Source organism: Pseudonaja textilis, chromosome 10, assembly GCF_049901715.1.
Source record: "Pseudonaja textilis isolate UNSWEBS1 chromosome 10, rPseTex1.2, whole genome shotgun sequence".
Taxonomy (NCBI): Eukaryota; Metazoa; Chordata; class Lepidosauria; order Squamata; family Elapidae; genus Pseudonaja; species Pseudonaja textilis.
The window spans coordinates 24419651-24442544 of NC_141999.1; the positions used below are offsets into that span (position 1 = coordinate 24419651).

Genomic DNA, 22894 nt, shown 5'->3' on the forward strand with positions numbered 1-22894 from the left:
CCCTCTTGCCTTTTTCGAGATCCCCTCCTGTCTCCTATAAATCATAAAAGATTCGAACAGATGGTCATTCCTACAGCCCTCCAGTGCACGGGGAGCAACCTAGGAGCTTCCTGTGGAAAATGGGCTTGTGAACCTGGGGTGACTTCAACCCCAGAACAAAGCCAGAACAATCCCTCTGGGAAGAAGTAAAGCAATCCAGGTTGGGTCGTGTTACGCAGGTGGCTGTGTAAGTAATACCACCTTGGGTGGAAGGCGGGGGAGGGGGGGGCTTTTCTGATCTTTGAATTGGAAGATAAAACATGGGAGGGGGGCGTGGCTGGAGGGGACCCACACGGAATCTCAGGTGAGGTTAACCCTTTGCGGGGATTAAACCTTTTGCGCTGGTAGGAATGGAGGAAGGAGGAGAGCTTGTTTAAACGCTGGAGGGATGAAAATTGGACGAAAGGAAAAGCAACCAGAAGCCATAGAACAAAACCAGTCAGGTTTATCTATGCGCTTTTGATTTATTCATTAGATCAGCTTTCTTCGACCTTGGCAACTTCACACTCATATATATTCAATGAATATATGGATATATATGGCATATTCAGTATATATTTTATTCAATATTCATCTAAGGTGTGGATTCTGGGGAACTCCTAGAATTTCCCAGCCACAAACAATTCTGAGAGTTGAAGTCCATACATCTGAAAGTTGAGAAAAGCTACGTTAGATTAATATTGAATATAATCTGTCTGTCTGTCTGTCTGTCTGTCTGTCTATCTATCTATCTATCTATCTATCTATCTATCTATCCTACATTTCAAAAGCATGCTCGCTGGGGAATTCTGCAGTAGTTGAAGTCCACACATTTGAAAGCTGACACGGTTGAGAAATACTCGGTTAGATGAATGAGCCACCTTGCTTGAGGCAGCCTAATTAAAATGCAATCTTAAAAATAATAATAATAATGGAACAAGTTACTATATTTCGCAATTCCTCATTTTTCAAGGAATGCCTCATTCTAAAGCAACTCATTCTTCCTGCTTGAAGGATGTGCCGGAAACCGCTACTGAATAAGTACGCCTGCAAGACGTGGTCCCCAAAACATCAACCTCCATCACATCGCTACGGCTACTCTCTCTTGTGGTTTTGATCCACCTGCTCCGGATACTCCGGCCGCTTAAGCATCTTTCAGAAAGATGAACTTCTATGCGCTGGAAATGAGGGAGAAACAAAGTTGCGGCTACTTTTCAAGAAAGGCTGTTGCTTTTTGCTGAATGAGGAAAAGGGAAGCAGGCCATCCAAGCAATGCTCAGGAGAGCCCATAAGCCACAGTAGGGGAAAGAAGGATTCCCTCCCCCATGCGGAGAGTTGAAATCCGGCAGAGATTTTTTGAAATCCAATAGTCTTGCCTTCCAGCCGTCCCTTGCTGGTCATAGATCAGTGCTTTGGCCTGCAGCTGCAAAAAGCCTCTTGGTTTTGTTTTGGTTTGGGGGTTTTTATTTTTTATTTTTTATTTGCAAGTTGCAACAGGTTATTTGCCTTGCGAATAGCCGCCTGCTGAGTCGGAAACACGATCTCTGCATGGGAAGAGCAGGAAGCGGCGGAGGCAGCAACTCTGCTCTTCGCTTGCACTGTCACCACCTGGCCAGGCCAGGAACAAAGGCAGACAAAAGCCCCTGTCAAAAGGATCCAGGCCACCCCATGGCAAAATAAAAATAAAATAAAAAATAAAATCCCACTTGTTTTGCTCAGGAAGAGGAACCAGCCACCCACACCTGCTTGTCCGGGGAAGAGGAACTTCGCTCTTATTCTCCTTCTGAGTCTTCCCCGCTTTTTTTCCTTTTTCTTTTTTCCAGAAGAGGCGCAATGGATAAGGTAACCTTGAAGACATTCGGCGACAAGTTTGGAGTTTAGGGACCGCAGCTGAGCAGTGGCTGCAGAAGCATCTGTGCCCGGTTTAGCTCTTTGTCACTTAACGATAACCGACAATAACCGCGCCGGAGCCGGCAGGAAACAAGGTGCGAACCAGAAAAGCTCTGATTTTTTGGGGGGATATAACGGGCTGACCTCTTGAGCAGATCTGCCAGGCCTTCCTTGTTCTGTGGGTCTCCTGCTCGCCCCCCCCCTCTGTAGGGGGCATCTCACATTTCCATACCCCCCACAACCTCCTCCACTGAAAGGTTTACCATCCCAGGGTGACGTGGTAAAAAGTCTCTCTCGCTCTTCTTGCGGAGTTGGCCAATGGCTGGCCACAGCTGCAGCCTGTGTGGGCTGGGCCTGTAACCGATACCCCCCAAGACATCCACCCTGGGCAACTGTGTCTCTAGAGCCAGGAGACACAGAGAAAGGAGCCCCGAGAGCTGGAGAGGAGAGGAGAGCCATGGCCACCAAAGGGAGGAAGGTGGAAGGCACCAGCGTGGCCTTCCACGTCTCTTGGCCTCTCTCGTCTTAGGGAGGCACAGCTGACTTGGTCGTCCAACCACAGGGGACGACTTTCCCCTCTCTGCGTCAAGGGCAGCCGGGTCTTCTACGGGGTGGATGTTGGGGGTGGCCTTGGTGGACCGCCATAAGTTGCCTTCGAAAGCCGCCAAGTTTTGGAGCCTCCGCTTGAGGCCCTCTGGGAAAGAGCCCTCATTCTCCACTTAACCATGAATTTTGGCTTCACGCAAGAGCAAGTGGCGTGCGTGTGTGAAGTCCTACAACAAGGGGGCAACATCGAGCGCTTAGGACGTTTCCTCTGGTCCCTGCCAGCTTGTGACCACCTGCACAAGAACGAGAGCGTCCTGAAGGCCAAAGCGGTGGTGGCGTTCCATCGGGGCCATTTCCGAGAGCTCTACAAGATCTTGGAGGGCTATCAGTTCTCTCCGCACAATCACCCCAAACTTCAGCAACTCTGGCTCAAGGCTCACTACACCGAAGCGGAGAAGCTCCGAGGAAGGCCGCTGGGAGCTGTGGGAAAATACCGGGTGCGTCGCAAATTCCCTTTGCCTCGGACCATTTGGGACGGGGAGGAAACCAGCTACTGTTTCAAGGTAGGTCTTGATGAATTTGCGTTTTGTCCGAGGGTGTTTCTCAACTTTTGCGGATATCCCATCCCGCTCCTAACAAAGAAAACTCTTTGTTTCCAACACCCGAACCTGTCAATTCTTCAAGCACAAAAAAAAACCCAACAATTGCTCTTTGAAAAGTTTATACTTGATACTCCAGAAAGGTTATAACAAGTCCTCTCTTGCCTAAATCTACAATGTTCTTCTAGCTATCTTTCTGTATTTCTATCGCACTCAACTCTGGGGTCACTTTATTTCCACTAGAATAGCTTTTACCTAATTGCCGTCAGGGTATTTTATTTTAATCTTTGAGCCCTGGCATTGCCTCTGTTTCCTCTTTCATGGATCCAACACTCCTCCTTTCTCCTCCTGCCAAGAAATCTCCCCTACTGACCCTCATCTCTTTGTTTCTATTAGACCCCCTACTCTTTTTCCTACGAGTCTCGCCTTAATGCTGGTTTGATACAAGAAACCTGCCCTTTGAAATGTCCTTTTAACCATCAGGACGTAAAACTTTTTCAGGCTGAGCGCTGCCCCTCGGTCTTTGGAAACTGGGGTTCTACTATTTCAGGAAGTCGAAAGGGAAAAAGACAAAAATGTTTCTTGGGTGAAGATTAAAATTTCACCTGTTTTAATTCTGCTTAATTTGTTAAATAATTAAAGATCTGTACCGGAATATCTCTCCCGTGGATGTACCCTTTTTTTTATTTTTCTTAAGGGAAAAAAGGAAAAAGTTGTAGCCACTTTTAAAGGAGCCCTGCGTGGCAGGCCCCAGACTTTCAGGGATTGTAAGGTTCAGGAGTCTGACTTTTCATCACTGCTCAACACTTTTTCACGTCTTGCCTCCACCTTTAAAAGTCAACTGAAAATACATAATACAAGTTTTCCTTCCCCTTCTTTCCCTGTCATCCTTGCCTTTGTATTTATCTTATTTACTGCAAAATTTAGATGGGGAGATAGTTGGGGAAGGGGTCTCTAGCCTGCTTCAGTTTTTCATGCCATTTCCCGCTTCCTCCAAATTCCTCCAAGAAACATTCTGAAATAATCATCTGAAGGAGGCCCTAATCATTCATCTCCAAGAACATTCTGGAAAAGTTTCAAAAAACATTTATTTTATGCAGCCTTTGGCAGCCGAGGGAGATAATATATGGCCTAACTCCATTATTATAGCGAAGCAAGTTTTTCCTTCGCCATTAAATTACAGAACAGCTCAAACCTTCAGGCTTCGCAAAATTTCACCCTTGATTAAAAATGAAAGAAGGGTGCAGGGATTGTGTGCTCATTTTTGGAAGACAACCAAGATCAAAGAATGATGACATTGCCCCCTGCGGGTTACATTGTAACATTTAACCTGACCTTGAAATATATGCACTTAAAACAATACTGTTTGCTTTTAGAAGTTGGTCTAACTGGCGAAAGTGTGGACAAAGTTACTTGCAGCAATTCAAAAAACAAAATGAAAAAAAAAAAACCGGATTTTGAAATCATAGGAAAACGGCACTCAGGTTATTGATTCTGAATTCCAAGATAAATACATTTACAGCAAATACAGATTTTGTTGCCCCAGCTGGAAAATGTTTAGAAATTAACAATAAAAATGCTCAAAAAAACTGAACTACCGTCTCTGTCTGGGTAGGTTAGAGTTCAGTGCCACACGACACAAAGCTCATTACAATTAACTCACTAATTACAATGAGTGCAGAGAGGAAATTTTTGCTTTTACTATTTGTGTCTGACTATTGAGTCCTTGATTTATGACCATTGGGACGAGAATTTCAGGCGTGACGTGATGTGGTCATTAAGCGAGCCACTAGGTGACCGTACCCAATTTTACGACCATTTTTACTGCTGTTAAGCGAATCTGGCTTTCCCCCCCCCATTGACATCGCTTGTGGGAAGCCAGCATGGAAGGACACAGATCATAATTACATGACTTCAAGAAATTGCAACGGTCATAAATGCAACCCAGTTTCCAACCTCCTGACGGCAAGTCAGGTGAAAAGGGGGGGTTAACTTCGAGGACGGATTGTAAGTCAATTTTTTCTGAGGCCTCTGTAACTTTGAACCGTTGTTAAACGAACAGCTTTTAAGTCGAGGACTACCTGCCAATGCTAAGTGCAACGACTTTTCCTACAGGAAAAATCCCGGAGTGTGTTAAGGGAATGGTATATCCACAACCCCTACCCGTCCCCTCGTGAGAAAAGAGAGCTGGCCGAAGCGACTGGGCTGACCACAACTCAGGTCAGCAACTGGTTCAAGAACCGGCGCCAGAGGGATCGTGCGGCAGAGACCAAAGAGAGGTGAGGGGGGGGGGCTTCTTTGCCAGCAGGAAATTCAAGCCAGCTATTCCGGATTGATTGATTTGTGAAAAATGTTTTAGCCGCCCGTCTTGCCATATGGATGACCTCTGGCAGGCTTAACAAGAGTAAGTTTGCAAACATTCGATTTCTGACCGCAGCAGCCGCAGCATACAGAAAATCCGATGGGACCCGGGGCAGAAAAGGGGTCCTGGGGCCGAGACATGCAGGTGAGGGCTAGGATAAGCCAGGAAACGGGGACTGAGGCATCAGCAGGTGTAGAACAGAAGCGCTGGGGGGGGAATCTCAGGTGAGAAGGAAGCAGAGGGAAAGAGACCTCTCTTGCTTTTCCGTCTTTCACGCCACTAAGACGGCATTTCTCAACCCCAGCCATTTTAAGATGTAATGGGTTTTAACTATGTGGTATGGATAATAAATGATTTAAAATATATATATATATATCTGCAGGGTACGGTCCCAAAAGCCAAGAAGGTGGCAAGGACAGATTGCTGCCTGCTTTTTATGTAAAACCCAGATAAAACGGGAGAAAGGAAGAGTGTTTGGCATGTTTGCTGCCTTAAGTTAATTCTAAAGTAATAAAGACAATAAAAATCTAATCAATCTCAGATAAAAACAGGAGTGTGTGTGTGTGGGGGGGTTTAATCTCCCCATTGGGGCCACCCCTCTTGATTTTTCTGCAGGCACCCCTGAAATATCCCAGAGAAAGCTGAAAGATTTATTCAAACGCGCCACTGATTAGGTTTAAGTTTTTAAGACGCATCGATTTGGTTGGCATCTCGGCAATAGAATTCCGGAATCTTGCGGACTCGGGCATGTCGTTTCTTTCTTTTTGGCTGCAGGGAAAACGGCGAGGGCGGCGTGTTGAAGGAAGGGCCTGGCCTGCCCGGAGACAAACAGCTGATCCCCAGCTCTGAGGACGAAAGCTCCCCCCTCGACAGCCCCTCCCTGCTCTACCCGGCCTTGCAGCTTTCGGTTCCTGAGGGACCCGCCATTCACAATGCCCAACAGGTGGATTACCTGCAGAGCCAGCCCCCGCTCCACAATGGCCTCCTGGGGTCCCTCACTTCCACGCTCATAAACCTGGGGTCCTGAAAAAAAAGCACAAGAAGACACTGCCCCCTTCGGCGGGCTGCTTTCTTGGTTCCTGCCCCCTCCGCGTGTAAACGTCCCCGTTTCCAACCGAGGTGAGGATCATCACATCGTGCCTCTTTGGAAGAGGGAAAGACTGCGGCACCACCGTATTCTATCACCATTATTTCATATGAAGCAAAAACGGGCCACGTTCCACGGGGGGTGGTGGTGTGTAGAACGTCACGTGTTTTTTTGCAACTGCGAGAAAAGTTGAAGCCATCCGATCTGAAATTTCTTCTCTCTGCGCATTCCCTGACTGGCCGAATTCTTGATTCCTGCGCTCTCTGTGCCCTAAAAACAACGGCACGGGAATCACTTCGTTGCAAAAAAACAACTACAGAGCCAAGCAAAAGTAAAGAGCAGACGAGCAGCTAACAGCACAGAATCACAGAGTTTTAAGGTCAGGTTGGGTGTCTGCGGCAGGAACATCTGTTTAAAGTAGAAAGCACCCAATTAAGATTAATTAGGACTTAGGCCTGGACAGCTGAGCACATACAAACACTTATTCCCCCAGAGAGAACAGATGTGATTTGCGTATCACCGTGCCAAGAACCTTCAGGATTTGGATAGAGAACCGCGTTGGAGAGGATTTCAAATGGAACTAAGAAACGAAGGAGGTGGGGAAATCCTGGTACTGATCCTCTGCTGGTGACTCCTTTGGCAGAGAGGTCCAGCAATAGGATCGGAATAACCCTGGAATATCCCTCTTGAAAGGTGTAGGATGGGCATTGGGGCCTTTGGGGACTGATTGCGGAATCCAACGGCATATGCAAGTAGTCCATCAAAGCCAAATCACGTTTTTTCTAATAATTTTTTTAAATAAATGTAAAATAGAAAAAAAAAACTAAGTTTATCCAGGGTAGAGATTCACTAATTCTTGGTTTGCGTCCAGGTTAAAAAAAAAAACCCTACTGCCCACTTGCTTCGTGCCTGATACAAGTCTTTGTGGGGTTGTTAGTCTGCTTGCTTCTTCGCACACCTGCCGTGGCTCCAAAGAAAAGTGTTGGGTGCAACGATGTTCTACGGTAGTTCCTCGGATTTGTGACAGAAGCTGCAATTTTCTATTTGAGGACATTTTTGGGAATTATTTTTAAATAGGCATGCACAAGACTGCACAGTGGGCTTAGAAAGCTCTAGGGCAAATAAGTGTTTCTAGGTCAGATTTGTGAAGTACATCAACAGTCTCCCAATTTGCAGAGTGGGGATCCTGTAACAATAATGCTACTTGGCTTTATAAAACTGTTTTAAAGATCATATGAACGAGGAACTTACAATAATAGATTCCAAGTACAGGTGGTCCTCAACTGAGAACAACAATTGGAACCAGAGTTTCTGTTGCTAAGGTGAGTTGTGCCCTGTTTTATGACCTTTTTTTTTTTGGCCATAGTTGTTAGATGAATCACTGCCCTTGGGAAGGGAATCATGCAGTTGTTAAGTGAATCTGGTTTCCTCCATGGACTTTATCGGAAGCCGGCCTGGAAGGTGGCAAGTGGCAATCCCACGGCCATGGGACGCTGGAACCTTCTTCAATACACACCCAATTGCCAAGGGCCTGAATTGTGATCATGTGACCGTGGGGATGCTGCCGTGGTTGTACATGTGGGAGGGAGGCCCCAACGTTACTTTTTTCAGTGTCGTTATAACTTTGAATAGTTGCTAAACGGATGGTCGTTAAGTCAAGGACTACTACCTGTTAAGGCACGATTAGGAGTTCTGCTGCCTACACGACATGGGAGTTATCTAAATATATACTGATTACGCCCTGCAGCCTTTCACTTTCACAACCGCTCAGATCAGAGAAGAGACACGGAGGCACCCAATCAGTTAAATTTACTGCCATCTTTTATTTTAATTATAAATAGAGTTGAGGAGGTGGGGGGAAACTACCAATAAATATATAAATAGGTAAAAACAATGGAAAGATCCATTGAAGCTTAAAACAGTATTTCAAACACAAATTGATCCGTGTATGGAGGACACAATCGACAAGAGGAAAGGGGTGACTCAGCATTCCACCGAAACAAAACCCAAACCAACCAGAAATATAAGAGTCTGATTTAAGCTCCTCCTAAAGACAAAATTCTCCCTTCTCAATATGAGGCATTAACCCTCCTTAGCTCAGAACCAGTTTCGTCTCTTTAAAACTTCTTAACTCTCCTTGAACAAAAGCAAACCTGCAGGTTCATTCCTCCTTTAGGATTCTGAGGTACTGGCCCACCTAACGGGGTCAGTGGGAACTCAATGCCACCCAGAGCAAGCTCTGAAATGGACTTGCCTCAGTTAAAAGTTTAAAACATCTAGAAACCATTTACTATGTGATAAAGCCTGAAACTTGGTGTGGAACAAGCGAGCCTGTATGGACCTCAAAAATTCCATTTGTACTCCCCAAATATGGAACTAAACTGCTGGTAACTAAACTGGTGGGGTGGATCTGAGAACATCTATGGCACCGAGCTGTGGGCGACGAAGGGCAGATAAAAGCTCAGACAATAAATATACATCTTAGATGTTTGTCTCCAGCCCATTAAAATTATTTTTAAAAGCAGATCCTTTCAAATTCATTTGTGCTTTTAGATCAAGGATAAAAGTTAATATAAAATCTCAAACTTGGCATGTTCTCAAATAGACCCACATGGTCCTGTCATCTAGAGCTGGTGGTTCCCCTTCCTCCTCCCGTTTCCTGCCTGCAGTTGATCCTGCTTTGTTCAAGATCACTAGAGATCCATTTTGGACATAGAACACGCATATGTAGGACCTTAGTGACTGGAACATCTGGAAATATGGGGGGAAAAACCCATTCCATCTACTGATAACCTTCGTTCTGCTCGGGAAACCCAAATGCCTAACGACAGATGAAACTTTGGTGGTGGGATATGGTACAAGGAAAATAGCAAGGAAAATAGCTGGGGAAAGCTGATGTTTTGGGGAGAAACAGGGCAAATGGCCTCCTTCCTTGTTGTTGCTTCTCTACATTCCCCCTGTCAACGAGACCAAGTAAAGCTCTTGTTGCTTGATACTTTGCTGAAATGGAGCAGGCACACGCTCTACTGCAGAACCCTGGGTAGGGAAGGTCCAACCTCATCGGCAGAGAGAATGTTCCAGACCCCACTGAATAAGAGATACGTTACCATCCCAGCGGGGAAGAATCATGGAATACAGCCTAACAAAGAGACGTTGCCCACTGTCTGGGTGCCAGGAATGGATTTCTCTGCAAGCAGCAGGTGGAAGGGTTTGGGCGGTTCCGCTTCCTCATCGCCGCTGGAGAAGTCGTCTCTCACAATTCGGTTGTTGAGGCGACTGAATCGGCGAGCTTTCATGCTGTGGGAAAGAGGGAAAGAGCGTAAAAAGGAAGTTTGGAACCTAAGAAAGGTTTTTCCGTTCTGATTATCTGTCGAGCCGGCTGGGGAATTGTGGGAGATGAAGTCCACAAGTCTTAAGGCTGCCAAGGTTGAACACACACACACACACCCCGTTCTACAACATGGCTGACTGATTCTTTCTAAGAATTTTACCTGATCCCTTTATCATCCACTGTGGCCCAAAGCAAACATACCAATATGGCTTCCGCTCCTGTTTTGTCATCATGCGCCACAGCTGGGCCAGCTCCCTTGTAGCGGCAGTGGAAGCCATGCCTGGGCAAGTGCTATGAAGAGATGAAAACAACCGTTTGATCAAACTCATCAAAGACAGGCAGCCAAGGTATTGTCAAGGTCTCTAAATCCCTCAAAGGTGTCAGGAAAACAATGTTTCTATAGTGAGCATTACCCAAGCCAGGAATTTGACCGCCAGGAGTTCGATCCTGACTGGCTCAAGGTTGACTCAGCCTTCCAAGGTCAGTAAAATGAGGACCCATATTGTTGGGGGCAAGATACCGACTCTGTAAACTGCTTAGAGATGGCTGGAAAGTCTAAATGTTATTGCTAGCCCAGGCCAAATGTTTTGCAAATACAGATTCTTGATGCTTAACTGATCTTCGTAAGTGTATTGTATGATTTTTTTTGTATTTTTGGATGTATTTATTATATGTTGTTGCTTTACTGCTAAAATGTCTGGTCTTTGAGGATTTGCTCCCTTATTTTAAATGTTCCCTAATTGCTTCCTGCTGGCAGTATAGTATTTACAAGATTCCAAATGGCCCTGAATTTAAAAGCCCCTAGTTAAATCTCAACGTAGCAAAGAGCTCACTAGGGCTGTAAGTAAGTCAGCCCCAACTTCCACTATATAAGAATAGAAAGAAAGGACAATAATTGACATTACAGGCCTATTCCAGCGGTGATGATATACAGGTAGTCCTTGACTTACACTGGTTCATTTAGTGACTGTTCGAAGTTACAAGAGCACTGAAAAAAAGTGACTTATGACCGCTTTTCATATTTTATGACCATTGCAGAATCCCTGCGGTCACCTGATTTGTATTCAGATGCATCCCCACGGTCACATGATTTACCTTTGGACACTTGGCGACTGATACTCATATTTAGGATGGTTGCATTGCCCTGAGGTCGCACGATCACCTTTGATCTCCTTTTGCGACCTTCCGACAAGCCAAGCCCAGGATTCACTGAACAAACCGTGGTGGCTAACTTTACAACTGCAGTGATTCACTCGACAAAAGTGGCAAGGAAAGATCGTAAAAGGGGGCAGAGGGCAAAGCCCGCTTAACAAAGGTCTCACTGAGCCACAGAAACGTCAGGCTCCGCTGCGGCCGTAAGTCGAGGACCACCTGTCTCTTGAGAGAAGCTAAACCGCTGCAGGCCCGCTAAGGGTCGAAGGCCTGTGCCTGCCGGGGTCTCATCTCCAGGCCCTCACCGGATGAAGTGCTTGCGGTTCAGGCGACAAAACATGATGAAGCCGTTCACGCACTTCTTCTTCAGCTGCAGGGGGGGCGAGGAGGCGTTGCTGCGTTTCTCAGCGCCCGCCGGGGGACGCCGGGCTCTCCTGCCCGCCCCGGCCACCTTCTTCTTCTGCTTCTGCTTCTTCCTGTTCTTCTTCTTCTTCTTCCTCCGGGGGCCTCCTGGCAAGGCCTTGGCCCTGGGGAAGGAGGGGGTCCAGGTGCTGTCGCTGTTCTCCTCGCTGGAGGAGCCGGGGCCTTCGGCTCTCACCGGGGGCGGCTCCTGAAAGAGGAAGGCACAGAAAGAGGCCGGGACAATGGCAGCCGAGGTCCAGGAACTGCCCCCCGTCATAAAAGAGAACTTGGCCTGGCAGGAGGAGGACTTCGGCCATCTCAGGGAAAGCTCATTTCACCTAGTGGGGAAAGCGCTTAACAAGGCGCCATGACATGTGGCTGATTGACTGGAGAGGGCGGGCCCCTGCGTGAGGCGATCTGCGATGGGATTGGTGGCTGGGTGTAAAGGGGGAGGTTCCCCTTTTCCCCGCCTTTTTTTCTTCTGGGTTTGCTCTGGATTGCTCTTTAGATTTACCTCATGAGGTGCCTGACTATATGCACATAACTTATATATAAATGTATGTGTGTATGTGTATAATATATATATATATATATATATATATATATTTCTGAGTGCTACTTGTATGTGGATCTTTGGTTATTCAGGTTAACCCGAATAACCAAAGATCCACATACAAATACCCACGAAAACCTCAGAAAACACACACACACACACACACACACACACACATATATATATATATATATATATATATATATATATATATATATATGCCAAAACGTTGCTACAACTTTAAAAGCACAACTATAATGACGTGGGAAAATACCAGAACAAAGCTGAATACCATACATATATATATAATATTATATACATGCATAATTTTACACACACACATAATACATATACATAATTTTACATATATACACATATATATGTGTGTGTGTATAGTTTTGCACATACACACAGGGATACATACATACACACACACATGAATATAGAATAACAGAGTTGGAAGGGACTTGGAGGTATATATTACATACATACACACACACATACACACTCACACATATACACAAACATACACACACATATATAAAACTACAAGTTTGCATCTGTGCCTGACTTCATTGGGACACCTGCTGCGCAATTCCCTGACATGTCACTTAATTAGGATATAATACTCCTCAACTTACAACAGTCTGTTTACTGACCCTTCGAAGTTACAACGGCACTTTAAAAGGTGACTTAGGGACCACTTTTCATATTTATGACCGTCGCAGCATCTCCATGGTCATGTGATTAACATTCGGATGCTTGATAATGGACTCAGTAGGATTTGTGAAACTCTTGCTAAAATAAATGGGAGGAAGGTGAGCCCACCTGAATTCTACCTGTCTCCAATGAGACAGAAAATGACATAAACTTTATGCCCATCGGGTCAGGAAGAGTCAAAAGTGATCAAAAGACTGAACAATGACAACTTCTATTGTTTCCAACCAGCGGATGTTGCCTCTGACCCTTCAAGCAACGTACGACTGATTTACAGCTGCAGCATTAATAGAGTCTCAATTAATTTCTTCAGTTTTGTTGTAAAGCCACAGCAATAGAGTGGTGACAATGATACCTCTTGGACAGAAAAGTATATCATTTACATATAGGCCTTAATAAGGACATTAGACAAGTCCATGGCCTGATTTCTCTGGCTAACGAATTACCAGTTCCATTCCTCACAATCCATTCCCCACCTCTTGGATTTGTTCGCTCCACGAGGATAATATTTCATTCACTCTTGACATGGGGCTGGACTCCGTTTTACCTGCTTCGCTGTAGGAAAGGTAACAGTGATCCAGCGTGAACGCTGACTGCAAGAGAGGAAGGAAGAAATCAGAGGGTGGGCGTTGTAAGTGGAAGGAATGAAGACAGGGGAAGGAAAGAAGGACGGAAAAGAAGAACAGGCTTCAAATATAAGATTTTATATGCAGGTATATTACAGTCACCAACACAAAACCTGGTCTAAAATACCATTCAATCTTGTTTCCTTATCATTGAAACTGAAGTTAGCCTTGGATCAGTTTAGCGGTGCATGATCTGCAGAGTGGTTAACGACTGGGATCGTGTCTTCATCTCGAAGAGTTGCTTACTGAAACTTAGAAAGGCTATTCAAATAAAAATAAATAAGCGTGCAGTTGGGCACGGCAAGGAGTCAAGGAGCTTGACCATTGAAGAAACTGCATGTTGACCAAGATATTACACACTGTAGATCTTAAGAAAAGCACAAGGCTCCCAAAGACACGTTAAAAATTGTTACTGAAATGCCATAGTAACTGTTTAATTTTTCCTTCCTGTTCTAGAATAATTTACTCCTATGTCTTCTCACTTCTTTACCCTGTTGAGAGTGTGTCTCTGGCACACAATTCGGACGCAAACTATGGCCCTTAGTCGAAAAGAAACTGCATATTCCAGATATAATCCAATGCCATTCACTGCGACCGAGCTCTCCAAGATCTTCAGATAATTATTAGCTACTCTACATTGTAGCTCAAGGTTACAAGGACATGGATGGTCTTCTGGATACAACACCTCTGCTCCACCCTTAAGCCATTCTTGGTGTCTCAGTCTGCTTTTCAGGCAACTGCACATACTGCATAAAAATATTTCGCTAGACAAATATAAAGTGTATGCAATTAGTCTCAAGTCAAGTATGTTAACCAGCCTCCACTGAAAAATATACCTGGTGAGCTAACAATAGGAAGCTGTGTGGCACAGTTATTCATTAACATCCCCAAGCCAACCTTTGATATTACAATCAGTTACAAAGGGCAAGTGTGTGAGAACCACCTCAGATGGAGAGAAGTAAACAGGACACACAACAGACCAGGCTGTCTTTTGCAATCGTGGCTATTTGTATCTGGGACAACAATAGAGAGAGCCAGGATGGGGAGAGTTAAAGTGTCAGACCAGAAGCCAGGAATCCGGAGTCTCAGCTGCAGAAGTTCACTGGAAGTTGAGTCACAGCCACTGGACTTGTTAGTCTGAAATGTTTCACTGCTTATCCAAGTAGTTTCTGGAGTCTGAGCAAGTTGGTTAGGGGAACCCCAAATACGTCCTCCAGGGTGGTTTCATTTCTCACCTAATCTGAATAGGCTTGTTAGATGAGTAGGCAGAGAGTTGTCAAAGAGTCCTAAATCCTTCCTCCTAGGTGGATACTGCTCTCGCATCAATCCTCAGGAAGATTTTATGTTGCTCTTGCATCGTAATCTTAGGAGGATTAAGATCACTGTACAGGAACACCAGGGAAGCCTCATTTAATGACCGTGTGAATGAATGAGAATCTTCATGGACATCAGTCACGCCCCCCTCAACCCAATCTGCTTCACAGTGATTGTGGAGGGGGAAAACAGGAGGCAAGAACACCATGTACAGGTAGTCCTCGACTTACAACCACAACTGAACCCAAAAGTCTCGGGATTATGCATGGGAAAAGCAACGGTCGCTTCTTCAAACTGCCACAGTTAAGAGAATCACTGGGTTGTTAAGTGAATCGCATGGTTGTTAAGCAAATGCAGCTTTCCCTGTCAGTTTCCCTGTCAGTTGCCAAGCATCCAAAATTCGATCACATGACCATGTGAATGCTGCAACGGTCGTAAGTGTGAAAAAAGGTGCTAAGTCACTTTTTTCAGTGGTGTTGTAACTTTGAACAGTCACTGAATGTTTGTAAGTCGAGGATTACCTGTTCACTGCCTTGACCTTTTCCATGAAAGAGAAGATATAAACCTAGCAAATAAAAGAAATAACACAAATACCAGGAACTACATATCACGCTACGTGATGGGATTTGTAGATCCAAGCTTCTGGAAAACCCCAGGTGGGGAAAGGCTAGAATTCAGACTTCGCAAGCTGAAATAGACGAATAGAAGATGAAAAAAGAATGTAATATATGAAGCTGAGTAGCAAAGTCCTTACCTTTCTCAACAGCGTTCCAGCAGGGGTGTGCGAAAAGCTGCTGCACTGAGGGGACAAATACGCATCTTCGAATAATACTGCAAAGAAGCAAAATATTCTGTGAAAAGTGTTTTAAAGGCCATCCGCTCCCCTCGTCCCATTTTAAGAGAAGGTTCCAGAGAAGCAAGCTTCCATCTTGTCCATATGCCACATTTACTGGAGGGTAGCACACCTCCTTAAAACAATCCCAGTGCAACATTGCAGATATCTGCTTCCAGGGATTCATAAAATCTTCGGATGCTCAAGTGTTTAGTTTCCACAGAAAGTATTGTCTGTAACAGCCCAATAATGTTGACAGTTTAAAAATATTCCACTTCTTGGAAAACCTTTCTAAATCCACTTGCTCCGCTCATATTTACAGAGGAGAGCAAATCAACTCAGAAGGAAATGGGCCTGTGGGTATATCCCCTTTTTGGTAAGAAACACGATACGCGTTTGGAAGGAAAAAAACAAGGCTGCCTATCCGACTGATCTCGCCCAAGGTAAGGATTCCCTCCCTCCTTGCTGTCCATTTACCTGGAGAAAGCTCCTCCGGAACACCTTGGAGGATGTGCGGGGGGAGCAGCCGAGCAGGGGAGGAGAAAAGCGAAGGGCTCAACCCCAAATCGGAACAGCTGTGGCTCCGGGTTCCAATCCCAGGGGAAGACAGCTGCAAGCTTCCCACTGCAATATCAAATGTATAGGGTATTATTTATTTCAACGTACAGGTAGTCCTCCACTTAACGACTTTTGTTTAGCAACAGCTGAAACTTATAACAGCGCTGAAAAAAGTGACTTTGGACAAGGCCTCTAGAACCACTGCAGCATCCCCACTGTCCAATTTGGACACTTGGCAACTGGCATGTACTTATAACGATTGCAGAATCCCGGGGTCTCATGACCACCACTTGTGACTTTTCTAGCTAGCTTCTGACAAGCAAAGTCAATGGGGGCAGTTGGATTCGCTTAATGACAAAAATAGCAGAAAGTCATAAATCAGAGGAGACTCACTTAACAACTGCCTTATTTAGCAACTGAAATGTTGGTCTCCATTGGGATCGTAAGTCAAGGACTACCTATACTCGTTTTTAGAAGCAGTTGGACATAATAAGGAGCAAACCTATTAACAGCACCCGTACCTCTCGCTAGCATTTAGCAAGCCTCTTAACCAATAAAACATACCAAATTTCATAGAGTTTCACTCTTGCTAAACTTGTTGCCTTGATGACTCTTCAGCAATGCCCTTTTTTGAGCTTGTCTGCATATTTTCGGGCAACTACTTACCACTAGAGAACTTCAAAGGGGATTGGATGGAGAGCCAAGGACTGGCTGTGGGTCCTTCCTCCTCCTCTTCTTCACAAGAGGAGTGATAGTGCACGAGCTCTTGTCTGAAAACAGTTGAGATGGTTATCAAGACAAGGAAGAGAGATAAGAAAAGGAATTTTGTCTGTTTTAGGGGGACAAGATATCATTAATCTTTTAATGTCCGCTTTTGGTTTGCAGAGGTTCCATCCTCAAAGCTGTCTCAATTAACTCACACTTTTTTTCCCTTCCCCAATCTTTAATTCCTATCAAACCATCTACCGTATTACAAAATAAACTTCTTCTGTTTTGAATGCAGGCAGGTAAAGAGGTCTAACTTGTATTAATCATATCTGACAACACTTATTATTAGATAATATTAACACAGTAACAAATGTAAGTGAGCAACTGAAGTCTTAAAGACCCTCGTTTCATCTGCTTTAGAATGGAGATGGCACGCTTGATTTCAAAAAGTCCTTGTCTGTTTTAAAAACATTTGTAAAATGGTCTAATACAAACCCATAAGCCATTTAGGAATTCAGTTTTACAAAATATAAAAATACCACACTCAATTCCTACCTCACTAATGTGTGTCCAGGCCCCCCACTGTATTGATGCAGTTTATTGTAAGCCATTTGTGCTTTGTACACAGAAAATGTATTCTCATCCTTATATTCCTTGTCACCATCAAAATTCCAGCCTGTCAGTAACAGTTACAAGGAGAGAGGGAAAAGAATTAAACTCTTTAGAACCCAATTTATATTCTGTGGGCTATAAAAATAAGTTTTATTGCAAGAAAAATTGGAATAGAATAATATTTTCCCCATGTTAAGAACATCTTTCTGAAAATTGATGAAAAACCAGACCTTAATCAGGAAGGAAGGAAGGAAGGAAGGAAGGAAGGAAGGAAGGAAGGAAGGAAGGAAGGAAGGAAGGAAGGGATACTCATGTATACGTGCATGAGTTAAAATTTAATATAGATGAAACAACAACTCTGGAAAATAAAATATATAATGTGTTCAGGGTGGAATGTTTTTAACAGACTAGTGGATTTACCAGACGCTAGCAAGGAAGTTGCTAAACTAATGCATGCCACGAGTTTAATGAGAAAATCTATTTAAAACAACCAAAAATATGTGCATCTTAATGTCAAGTTCTATCTAAAAATATTTCAGTGGGTGAGGAAGCCTCCCTGTTAAAATGACTTATTGGAAACTAGCAGAATATTTTTTTCCTGCCCAGTTCATAATTATTTGGAATTCACTACCGTGCCACATAGACAATAGTGGCTTATATACACATATGGAAAGGATATACTCCTTGTCTGTTAGCAATTAGAGTGAAGCAACTTGTTTAGAGAGACATGTCAGTGTAAAGTACTGAAGGCCAGAACCTGGGCTGAACGTCAGGATTGGAAACCTCCAATGGCTGCTGATTAGTTATTGTGGGAAACAGGATGCCAGACTAAGCAAATTGTTGGTCTTGTAAAACAGAATTCCTTATGTTCAAACACCAGCGCAACCTAATAAATCATTTTTTTTCCTTTGATGGAAATAAGTCCTCATTAACCTCTCTCAGATTTCAAGTTACGTTGTCTGTAACAAAGGAGCAATTTATAATCCACTGAATTTTTTTTTAACAAAACAACAAAGAAATTGCACCTGCGTGATCAAACGGGACTCCAATTTTGGTGAGATCCAGAAGATTAGCGTTTGCAGTCTGGTTAGGCTCTGGTAATGGAACTTTAAAATTGGGAAAGGAAGTGGATGGCTTCTGGAAGGATGAAAGTATAGAAGACACATCTCCCACATCAGGCAGACTCTCTTCCTCCAGGTGTGGCACAGCATGGGCAGAGTCCTTTCCAGCCTCCAGAGCAAGGGACTTGCACACTTTCCTGTTCACACCACCACACCGATCTACGAACCAAGTGATACAAGCATGTTTGAAGAGCTAAATCTCAGGTTTAACAGTACCTATTTCATTGCAGCAGGAGCCTTAAGATGCTTCTCCTGTAAGAAAATTCTGCACTGAATTTATCCAGCTGCAGTGCCAATTTCCTCCCACATTTTTTAATTCCCTTTTTAATTCTCCCCAGGAGGGCAAAACTTCACCTATCTAGTTTCTTTCTTGGCTGAGCTATGCAACTATTGTCCAGTACCTCCTGTCCATCAAAAGCAACAAGCATATGGCGTAACATCCACTGCTTGCCTGTCTGGCATCAATCCAAGACTGAAGTAGAGTAGGGGTCTCCAACCTTACCAACTTTAAGATATGGCTGGATGAGGAATTCTGGGAGTTGGAAGTCCACAAGTCTTAAAGTTGCTAAGGGTAAGAGACCCCTGAAACAGAGAACAAGGAAATATTAAAAACTACTGAAGCCACGAATGGATGTGAGGGCATGAGCTGTAATGAAGGTGCTGCAATGGCTGATCATGCAGAGGAAGGAGGAAAAACCTACAGAAGCATCAAGTGGTGTAACCCCAAGCTTGTGGAATGCTTTCCAGACCTGATTTGCGCATCCGTCTCCTCTTTCTGGGTTTCTTGTAGACAGCCAGGGGCTTGGGATTTTTTGCCCGTGGTGTGACTTCTCTGCGCTCTCTCTTCAGGGCAGGTATCGCCACCGGCTGAGATCCAGCTGCTTTTATGAAAGAAAAATTATGGACCATAATTTTTGCTCAGGTATATCCTCTGTATTGTCTGACCATGGGTGTTCTCTGCCTCTATTCTGGCATTTCCCTACCTTTTTGTTCCTCACCACGACCTTGGAGCAGTGACCTGGCTCTATCGATGCTGGTCTGCAGATGTTCTATGTAGCGAAGGACTCGGAGCAGGATTTCTTTCTGGTTGAATAATAAAAATGCAAAATTAAAGAGCAGAAACAGGAAAAGAAACATCTGCCATTTGTATTCAGTTTGAAATAAACACACACGTTAAATCTGTTGTGCAACCGGGCCCAATTTCAATGTCTGTGTAGATCCAAAATTATAGCACATTCCTTGAGCATTTATGATAAATTCTATTATTATAATACCTTGGTCAATCTCTTACAACTGGTCCGTAGTGGTATGGGTAACATCTGAGCCAATTCTTTAAGTGTGTTGGTGTAGTTATTGCATTTTCTTCTGTTAAAAAGAGAGAAGGAAGGTTAGATATTTCTTACAAATACATACAGATTCCCCCTCTCTATACATAGGTACCTGCTATTTTTATTCTCCAGAAGGAATAGTCTCATTGTCCAAATACAGAATTTAGCATCCTAATTAACCTAGCACCATCCTTTAGATTAGGTTTTTAAATTGTCAAATATTAATATTTAATACATTAATATCACTGAAATAAATTTTAGTATCTTCCATCTCATTCTATTCAATGTGACAGTCTCAGATAGATGCGTATATGTACTATATGTCATATATAAGTTAGGGCTATATTAAAACAATCTTTGTTTAACCAGATAGTAGTGGTTATTATCATTGCCATATCATTATCATTGAAGATGTTGGATTTTAGGTTGTTCATTTTCTTTCCTTACCTGTCATCACAATTTTGTCTGAAATTGTTGCTCTTTGCTTGCATTTCCTCAGAGCAAACCCACCCTATTTGGTCCCACATCTGTAACGAGAGAAGTGAACAGAAAATTTATTGATCCTGGATCATAAATCACAACAAAAAATGTTGGGGAGAGTGAAAGGAGTGTGAGGAAACCTTTTACGACAATGTTTGGCAACCTTAAGATGTGTGGATTTCAACTCCCAGAATTCCCCAGCCAGCATACTTGCTAAGATTGAAAAACAGTGCTATAGTAGAAAGACCAAATTGCATATACAATGGGGTAAAGAGATTAGGAGGCAAGAGTTCCTCACGGGGAGAATCCTAAAACACAGAAAACGTGCCCTGAATGGTATGCTGCATTGTGGAATTAAATGGAAAATAATGCTCTATTTTCTTCCATAGGCTAAATGGAAACCAGGCCTACAGAACTCATATGCTAAATGCCTACTTGGAGCAAGGGCCTCAACTCAAGACTTAGACCATCAGCTGTCAAATTCATTCCAGACACCAATAAGAGTTGCACTTCAAAGAGAAGATCAAAAGTGGTGCAGATTTGTTCCAAAAACAGGATTTGGTCAAAGCATCAGAGACAGCAACATTTAAGAAAGATGAAAATAGCTATTGCAATTGTTCTGTTGGAAACAGACATTGTCATTTCTTTTGGGAGGAATAAAATGCCATCATGATAAGAGAGGTAACTAGGAATCCTGATCTGACTGGGAAGAACAATGGAAAAGAAAACCAGCTATATAAATGTTTTTAAAAAATAATGAAAATCAATCAATCAACGGGGGTGGGGTGGAGGGCACCAGTATGGTAAAAGAACAGTGAATTCTGTGATTCAAACTAGCAGTGAAGCTTCTTGAAAGAGATTCTCCAGAAATGACAGAAAAGTGAGGATTTAAATTGCGATATATATTAAGGAGAGAGCGTAAGAGGGCATGGGGGAATAGATCTGTTTGGGGAGGTACTCTATAATAATCAAATGGTGGTCATGAGCCCATCCAAAAATTAAATTTTGGTTAACTTTCTTGGATGCTATAAACTGAAGGCCAGAAAGGAAATAACATCCAATTGTGGCTACCTATAAAAATCCTGTTTTTTGGAGAGAGAATGAACCCAGGTTTTTCCTGGAAGTCCTGAGGGAACAGGAATATTTGGGAAGTGGGTGGCATAAAGTAGAATTTTGTTTCCCAAAAGAGAAAAGAAAGGAAGTTTGAATATTAAAATACATCCCAGATTTTGAAAATTAGCTATTTTCATCAGATTTTGCTGGAAGATTTCCCCTCTGGGGTGGCCAAAAGATGGTGAGGATGGCAAATGGATGCCAGTATCAGATGCAGGAAAGGGGAAAAAGGGGGAAAATTGAAGGAAAGAACTGAAAGAAAGGAGAAGAGGGAAGGAGGAGAGCGAAAAAGCGAAGGATGCTGAAGGATGCTGGAAGTGGAATATAGCTAATTTCTCTCTAGGGAGGCATCGAGAGTCTGAGGAACAGATCCAGCCAAGGGATCTCCTTTGCACCCCACTTTAAGCCTGCCCTCATCTCTTTTGACCAATTTGCTCAAAACTGAACCCCAACCTGCCCTTGTGACTTATAAACCACGATGGGCAGTGCCATGCACCCCCAGACCATCATGGCTTATCTAAAAAAAAAAAAGCCTAGTTTGGCTGCTCAGGGCTGCAAACCAGCCAGCCAGGCTTAGCCTGAGTTAGAAAAGGAGAATCCAGGAAAGTTTTTGACCTAACAGTTTATGTATATTTTTTGAGGTGGGGGGTGGTGTAGGAGGAAAGAGAGGAATAGATTGGGGGGAATCCCCCCAATTCCTCAGATCTTAATAAATTAGCAACGGGGTGGACGAGGCGAGCAGCTGATATAGGATCTCCTCAGGATACCTTCGCTACCTTTATGGCGGACACGAGCACGGGGGTGGGGTGGGGGGTGTGAGACGGAAGGGCGAGCGCGAAGCGGCAGTCCCAGCGGCGCGCGCTCGCGTCAGAGCGGGGCCCGCGTCATTCAGGGACGCGCGCGCGCTCGCGCCGGAGCGTCCGGGATGGAGGGGAGGGGGGGGCGGAGCCTGCCCATGACAGGCCAGAGCGGCGGGAGGGTAATCCCTTCCCCCCTCTCACAGAACAGGCGGAGGGAGCCGATTGGTTCGGAGGCGAGGGGTGGGGAATGGGAATTTAAGGGAAAGAGAGGCTGGCCAATCGGCTGCCGCCGCTCTCGTTCCCGCCAAAATGCGGGAGAGGACGCCAGTATAAAAGGCGCGGGATAAAAGCGCCGGGCTGTTTTTTGTTTTGTTTTTTTTTTTTATGGGATGGGAAGTCGTAGATAGACGTTCTCCTTGAGGGATGGCTGGAGACTGACCACCTTCGCTGCTCCGTCGTTTTTAATCAATAAAGCAGCGTTCCTCAAACTTACCAACTTGAAGATGTGTGGGCTTCGACTCCCAGAATGCCCCAGCCATGCCATTTCAAGCACTAATTTAAATACTGTATTTCAGAAGGATTAACTATGGTGCCCACCCGTTAGATTTATTTATGCACAAATAAATGTAGGGATATATTTACACAAATGCATCCCAGCCTCACACGCAAACCATGTATATGTTCAATGAAAGCCACATTTAATGTATTTGCCAAAACGTATGCTAAAAGATCTTTGCAGTTCTTA

At 44.1% G+C, this 22894-nt stretch overlaps 2 protein-coding genes and 1 long non-coding RNA gene across 3 annotated transcripts; 2 read left to right on the forward strand and 1 right to left on the reverse strand.

Moving 5' to 3' along the window:
• The first annotated feature begins 1748 nt into the window (after positions 1–1748).
• LOC113446072 (homeobox protein six1a-like) lies at positions 1749–7324 on the forward strand. Its single transcript, XM_026715508.2, has 3 exons — positions 1749–3017; positions 5169–5332; positions 6190–7324. Exons 1-3 carry the CDS (start codon positions 2634–2636, stop codon positions 6440–6442), a joined length of 801 nt encoding a protein of 266 aa, XP_026571293.1. The 5' UTR covers positions 1749–2633; the 3' UTR covers positions 6443–7324.
• Positions 7325–8293: 969 nt separating this feature from the next.
• On the reverse strand, positions 8294–20370 carry MEIOSIN (meiosis initiator). Its single transcript, XM_087940208.1, has 13 exons — positions 20204–20370; positions 19703–19793; positions 19412–19511; positions 19178–19309; positions 18333–18587; positions 17251–17371; positions 16654–16757; positions 15907–16053; positions 15352–15428; positions 13134–13250; positions 11291–11595; positions 10035–10124; positions 8294–9799 (listed from the first exon to the last, which is right to left on the reverse strand). The coding sequence occupies exons 1-13, from the start codon at positions 20281–20283 to the stop codon at positions 9628–9630; spliced, it is 1791 nt and encodes a 596-aa protein (XP_087796334.1). The 5' UTR covers positions 20284–20370; the 3' UTR covers positions 8294–9627.
• On the forward strand, positions 13987–20914 carry LOC148124989 (uncharacterized). Its single transcript, XR_015744877.1, has 3 exons — positions 13987–14414; positions 15752–15872; positions 20626–20914. It is a non-coding gene; the product is annotated as an uncharacterized LOC148124989 (long non-coding RNA).
• Positions 20915–22894: the final 1980 nt, after the last annotated feature.